At 39.2% G+C, this 6,922-nt stretch overlaps 1 protein-coding gene across 1 annotated transcript; it reads right to left on the reverse strand.

The window, feature by feature from the left end:
• Nucleotides 1–1,124: 1,124 nt before the first annotated feature.
• Nucleotides 1,125–6,402, reverse strand: LOC115745743. The gene is made up of 3 exons (XM_048271326.1): nt 6,354–6,402; nt 5,177–5,268; nt 1,125–2,087 (listed from the first exon to the last, which is right to left on the reverse strand). The coding sequence occupies exons 1-3, from the start codon at nt 6,400–6,402 to the stop codon at nt 1,125–1,127; spliced, it is 1,104 nt and encodes a 367-aa protein (XP_048127283.1).
• Between the last annotated feature and the right edge of the window lie 520 nt (nt 6,403–6,922).

Consider the following 6,922-nt stretch of genomic DNA (forward strand, 5'->3'; position numbering starts at 1 on the left):
ATTTCCATAAAAAAAAATGATGTATTCCATATCAAGTGCGCAAATCCATTTTTCCTCCATTATTGTTTTCTAAATTCTATAAATATAGATTTTTTTTGTCAAAAGAAAATTTCCTTTCCTCAAGCATAATAGTACTTGCGAGGTACATAGAAGGATTTCAAGCCTATCAAATCCTAAATAACTGCAGAACATAGCAAATACCAGAAAACATAAAATAAAGCACACTCTGCAGCTAAAATCACACTCTCATCCTTTAAGAACAGATATGTCACCATAAACGTTCAGCATCCAATTATCAGATTTTGTGATGAGCACACACCAAGATCTCCTACATCAATTGTAACGGCTTGGAGGGCACGTCTAGGTTCAACGTCCTTATTACCATCACCGAGCAGTAACATCAAAATCATTATGTTGAAAGAACACAGTTCAAATACCTGTAAAGAACTCCAAAATATATATCTAAATCTAGTTTGGGAGAGTAAAACCGCGGAATCTAAACCTAATCTAAATCGGGAGGGAAAAGCGGCCTTATCTCGGAGAGATTATGAAGCCATGTAATGAACATCTTCTTCGATGATTGCCGACTAGACAAATGGCCGAATTGGTCTTCATGTTCACTCAAGTTTTGCTGCAGAAATTTATTCATGCATAAAACTCCAAAAACGTAGTGGAAGAGAAAAGACGAAAAGTAAAATTTTTTAAGATGGGAAGATAGAGAGGTAATAGATGGACGAAAATGGAGGGTGAGAGGGAGTGGTGGAGGGAGTCTCCCTCTCCCTCGAGAAGTGCTGCTACTGGCGGCGCTGAAAACTATCATTTGAGGCTGTGCAATAGAGATCTTGGGTGCTGTTTTCTCAGCTTACAACTACTTGATAAATAAAAATAATGGATGCATGAGAAGGATGTGGATTGTTTATCCAGCACTGCACTATCTTTATCATGATTGTCAATGATGCAAGTGTCCCCATCAATGATAGACAAAACGGCAAATCATAACATAATGAACTACCCAGGACATGAGACCTAAGGAACAAATAAATGCAGAGTATTGGCACAAAGATCCAGAAGAACCAATGGAAAATAGTGAGCTCTCCATGAACTCACGAACTTCTCTTTTCCCATCATTCTTCAGACTCGGGCTCGTCATTGTCACTGATAATTCGCTCGGTCGACGAGCTCAACTGCGTGGTAATTCGTGTGGGGACGAACACATTGTAATAGTAACTCAAGATGCTGTCCTTACTCTTGGTCGGAATGCACTTCAACGCTTTGTCCCAGAAGCTTGCCTGGTTCACCAGCGGATTTGTTTTCATGAGCGTGTCGAACTGATTTTCTTCTCTCATTGTCCATGTCCTCGAGACTTCCCCTCCCATGTCATCGACTTTCCAAATCCGGAAAGCCGGGCCAAGATCAAGCTTTAAGTCCAATGTTGATTCATACACATGCCTTTTGATGCAGTGAGCTGATCCTGGTGACTTACAAGAGCAAAGCTTATGCCTTTCTTGTCCATTGCTTCCCAGTAGGGTATCATTGATTCCGTCTTCGATAGGCCAAACGCGGGTGCCTGCATATTTCACGCTTTCTGAAGTATTGTAATTATTTTTGGTGCACGGGCCCACCCATACGGGAATTTCCGCCTGGAATCCAGGGCCAATTGGCACCACGGGTCTTGGAGGGTACTCGTCGTCTAAGTACAAGAGAGAGAACACTCGCCTTCGGATCGTTACACCTGACTCCTCATCAGCATCTGAAAAGTTCGAACCGTCTGCCTCATCTCTGGGATCCTCCAGAAGTTGATTTCCGGAAGCCATGTCTTGCTGACTCCATGAGTTTGAGCCATCATGCACTGATCCATCCATGACCACTGATGGAGAAACAAGGTCCACAGTTGAAGTAGCAGAGTAAGAGTTAGATTCCTCTTCTTGATAGCCTTCAGTGTTGGTGCATACACCAGTTGTTGAAGTGAATGAGTTGTGGATAGTTTGCTCATCCAAACTATCGCTAATATCGTCAGCAAAATCAGTTCCCCAGGGAAGAGTTGTTGCCCATTTCTTGACACTCTGGTGAATGTTTTTCTCTTGTGCCTGTCCATGGTCCAGTGAAGACTCTCCACTTTCTAAGGACTGGTCGAGTTTTCGTTTCTTCTGAAGATGGATGGAGAAGATTCGTACGTCAATTTTTTTTTTTTTTTACAAAAAGAATTTAATGAATATCTAAGCTTGATGAAAATGTAAACAAGCAGAAACCACGTGGAAATAATTATGGCCATGTTTCCAATCTAAGAGGTAAATTCCTCCAGGCCTCTGATTGGTCGGTTCATCTACCAAATTTTTGGGAAAATGACGCCATAAATTTCATTACTTTCATGTGGCGCTCACTTGAGTATCATTACTTTTTTTTCGATCACTTGAGTGTCATAATTTATGTACGGCGATTACTTAAGTGCCATAACTTTTTTTTTCAATCATTTGAGTATCTTAACTTTTTATAAAACATTCACCACAAGTGTTATATCATATCGGATTTCGGACACTTAGGTGAACATTTTATAAAATTTTTGCCGCTTAAGTGATCGATTGAAAATTGTGGCACTCAAATTAACGTTTTTTAGAAGTTATGGTACTTAAGTGGTCGAAAAAAATTATGACACTCGAATGAGCGCCATATAAAAGTTAAGTCACTTGTGCCGTCTTTTATCTCCAAAATTTTAGAGCAAAGTAACTACTGCTGTGTTTGGTTTGAGGAATAACATATATAATAAATGAGAGTAACATTAAAATTCTCAAAATACCCCTGAAATCAGAATTAGATGGGAAATAATAGTTATCAAACTTTGCTAGATAATCATGATGCATGGGTTTGATATTCCATATTTATTTTCTTACTGTAGAATTTATCATATCAGCAAATTACTTGGTTTTGAATGATTTATTCCTGATTATCGTTAAAAGGTAAGTGCATGAAAATGTTAAAAGCTCAACACCACATAAGAATCAAGATATTACAACTAATGCACAATTTTTTTCTACAATTTAGAAGTTATTTTATACCCATGATTTAAATTTATTTAAATGATATATTGTATGAAAATTGTGTATATAATATAACAGAAATAATACTTCAATGATTTGAGCATTAATTGACAAATAGTGTATGAATAATATAGCATTTGATGATGAAAATTTAGATAATCATACCTAACAGTAAGCAACTAGTAATATTTTATGAAAAAAAAATTAGTATGATAAATAATTATTCACATAACTATTATTTACCGAAATTATTTATTTTCATTTAATCTTTTATTTGTTGATCATATAACATGTGGTTATGTCAAACTAACTATACTTAACGCTATCATTATAGATGATACAGATAGATCTTGTCATGATTGGTATAAATTTATATCATAATGCACATAATCTAACAATGGTGGAGTGAGTGGGAGAAAGAAACAAGGGTATTTTTGGAATAGGGGGTCATGTGATAGCTATTACAGCTTGGGGTATAATAGGAGTTACACTGTAACAGCCATTACTTCTAGCAACACTTTAATACGCAGGCAACCAGAAATTAGTCACGACTGCAACCAATATCTTGATCTCGCCCCCATATACATCAAATTCATAGATAGACAATCAACACCTTCTTCAAGGATGGTCTTTTTTCCACCCCATGGGACAACTAACACAAGAAAATATCAGGTGAGACAGACTTATCAAGTCAGCAAAAAAGATAGTTCATTCAGATCGCGACACGTGTACTGACAGTCCCACTTTACAAAAATTTTGAGATTTCCTTTCTTTTTAGCACTTTCTTTTCTTCTTTCCTCTTGTGTCCGCCATGGCTTCAGCGCGAGCCCAAGGCTCATGGCCGCTTTGGGCACGAGACTCGACCTCAAGCACAGAGCTTGAGGTAGCCTTGGCCGCTCGAGTTTCAAGCTCAAAGGCACCACCGCAATCTCCTCTTTCTCCTCGATTGTGCCAGATCAAGGTGTCCATGACCTTTCTCTCTTCTTTTCTCTCTGGTGACATTTCTCTCTTCCTCTTCTATTGCCGCCTAAAGCTTGTGGCAATGGCCTCTTGAGCTTCGAGCACGTGGCAATGGTGGCCCGAGCTTTGAACTCCAGTCCATGGTAGCTAGATAGGGACACTCGTGATTATGGAAGCTCATGGAGTCTCGTAGCTGTCACGGCCGCAGAGTTCAAGCTTGAGCCAGTTGCTAGCTCCAGCTCAGCAGCCATGGCCGTTTGAGCATCATGGTTGCCATATCTTGAGCTTACAGCCATGGCCACCTGAGCTTTGACATCTTGCGGCCATGGTGTTACTTGAGCTCAAGCTCGCGGATGCCATAACACAGAATATGAGGAAAAAGGGGAAAAGTACAATAGAAGTGTCATAACTTATGTACGGCGTTCATTTGAGTGCCATAACTTTCAAAACGTTCACTTAAGTGTCATAACTTTTTTAAATCGTTCACTTGAGTGCTACGTCGGAATAAAATCGTTCACTTGAGTGCTACAGTAACTTTTCCAGCGTGCCACGTCAGGTTTTCAACGTGCCATGTCGGTTTTCCGGCGTCTACAGTAATTTTTCCGGTGTGTTACAGTAGCTTTTCCGGCTGCCACGTTAGCTTTTCCGACTACCACGTCAACATGTCACTCAAGTGAACGATTTTTAAAAGTTATGGCACTTAAGTGAACATTTTAAAAATTATGGCACTTAATGCCGTACAAAAATTATGACACTTCTAGTGTACTTTTCCCGAGGAAAAAGTGAGTGCTAAACACTAGGAGAGAAAGAGGGGAAAATAAACGAAGATAAAGGAGAGCAAAATCTAAATTTCTGTAAGGTGGGAAACATCGGTACACGTGTCGTGTTCTGAACGGCTTGCTAACTTGGCAGCTCCACCTCATATTTTAATGAATCAACCACCAATCGCCACCCGTTCATTTACAGTGGCTAATGCTACTACGTATTGTGCACTATTACCAATGCCCTACCACTGCCATTATCGTCTTGTTTTGCAGATGTGACATCAATTAAACGGCCGCATGTATACAATTTATGAACTTTACAAAGAGAGCAACATAAGGTAGGGGATATTGGTCTACCCTAAGATTCGAAGCTTCGACATTATAATCAAGCCAACAACTAGGTCAATAAACACGTACCTGGAGCAGTAGTTGCTTTGTCCGGCGGAGAGTAGACATGTTAGAAGCAAAGGGAAGCTTGATGGTGCAGTGTCCAGTTCCAGACTTTGATCCTGTTGAGAAATCAACAAGATATTAGTGCAAGTTTGAGCACCAAAATTTAAGTGGCGAATACTAAGAGCATCGTATGATGGAAATCTAGCATGGGAATAATACCAAAGCAATGCTTAATGTTTTGGCCATCGGTTGATTGATTCTCGACATTTTAATTTGTTTAAATTGAGTCATCGATGGGGTGCAAAATGGCAAAAAGAGGACATCATAAGTTCTACAACTATTGGAGAGTTTGCTTCCACAACTTTATGAGTGATAACACATTGCACATTTTTGGTAAGGTTATCTTTTGTGGCAAAGTATTGGGTAAAATGAAGAGAAATGATGATATTAGGAGGGTTCACAAAGAGATCGCAATTTTGAGAAACAAAGTTAGAGAATCTCTCTCTCTCTCTCTCTCTCTTGTTGGAACAGTAAAGTTGCTGGATGACGTTATTACGGACACAGTATTGTGAAGGTTTCTCCAACAAGCCATGAAGGATAGGTTAAATTGACTTGGGATTGGGGTTCCGTTGATTTATTTATATTTCCTGTGGCTCCAAATAAAAACTTTTAAGATGTCCTAACATGACAAGTTTTACTCTAACAGCCCATGTCAGTAACTCGACAGTCCACATCAACCAAATAATAATTGATTTTTGTCATGATCTGATTATGTTATTGTCGTGACAAAAATGTTAGAAAAAATAGGTACTATGTTTCGTAAAAAAATAGAACATTCTAAGTATACTAACGTGTGTAAATTTTTCTTTTTTTTTTTTTGTCGAAACTAACATGTGTAATTGAGTGCGAAGAAAATACAGCCTTAACATACACATATTCATATGTGGATGGTGTTAAAAAGAGGACTTTCTAAAGGGTTAGATGGCATTGCCTCTATCAAGGGTGAACAAGGTATTAGCGCGATGTGTCTATAAGCTGAATGGATCCAATAAAAGGTGAACAAGCCTAAGGAGTTCCGTAAATTTTGGACTAACTTGAGAGGAAGGTGAGCAAGTATGATATACTAAGGAGTTTTTTTTTTTTGGCCGGGGGGGGGAGGAGATCAAAATATACTAAGGAGTTTGTGGTGACTTAAATGGACCCGAGTAGAAGGTGAACAGCTGTGGAGAACCAGAAAAAGTCAGTGCCATTGGAAGGACTAGGAAGCTAGGGAGTCAAAGGTGATTAGTTAGTTATAGTGTGAAACGTAAATAGGCTGGAGGGACCGTGGGCAAAAGCAGCTCCTTCTATCATAGGTGAATGACATGTAAAGTGCTTCTACCATCTGAACAAGAGTGGAAGTGGTACGGTGTCTAATGGCTCATTACAAGCTCTGGCATTCGCAAAAAGTGGATTGGAGGTATCATAGTAGTTTTACCATGTTTGGACAGGCAACAGAGATGGCATCCGCTAAGTAAAAGTAGAAGCTATGCTTTTATGATTGCATTCACGGTGAATGTCGCTTCTATCTGTAATCTGAGAAGAGAGGATTATATAGTATCGTTAGAGGTGCCTGTGTATTGATTGTATTATCCATCAGTTTCACGTGGAAGCAGCACCTTCTACTAAATGTAGCACCTCTTGAGAGTACAAGTGGATTATGACCTTTCTGGTGATCAATAATATGGCAGAGCGAACGCAGTCTTTATATAAGTTGAATCACTATGTATC

Source organism: Rhodamnia argentea, chromosome 10 (assembly GCF_020921035.1).
Source record: "Rhodamnia argentea isolate NSW1041297 chromosome 10, ASM2092103v1, whole genome shotgun sequence".
Classification (NCBI taxonomy): domain Eukaryota; kingdom Viridiplantae; phylum Streptophyta; class Magnoliopsida; order Myrtales; family Myrtaceae; genus Rhodamnia; species Rhodamnia argentea.

Coding starts and splice junctions, on each gene's coding strand:
- LOC115745743 (XM_048271326.1), bottom strand. CDS start 6,402: ATGGCACTGACTTTTTCTGGTTCTCCACAGCTGTTCACCTTCTACTCG. Junction 5,269..6,353: donor GCTGTTCACCTTCTACTCGG/GTCCATTTAAGT, acceptor ATTTCTCAACAG/GATCAAAGTCTGGAACTGGA. Junction 2,088..5,176: donor CAAAGCAACTACTGCTCCAG/GTACGTGTTTAT, acceptor GACCATGGACAG/GCACAAGAGAAAAACATTCA.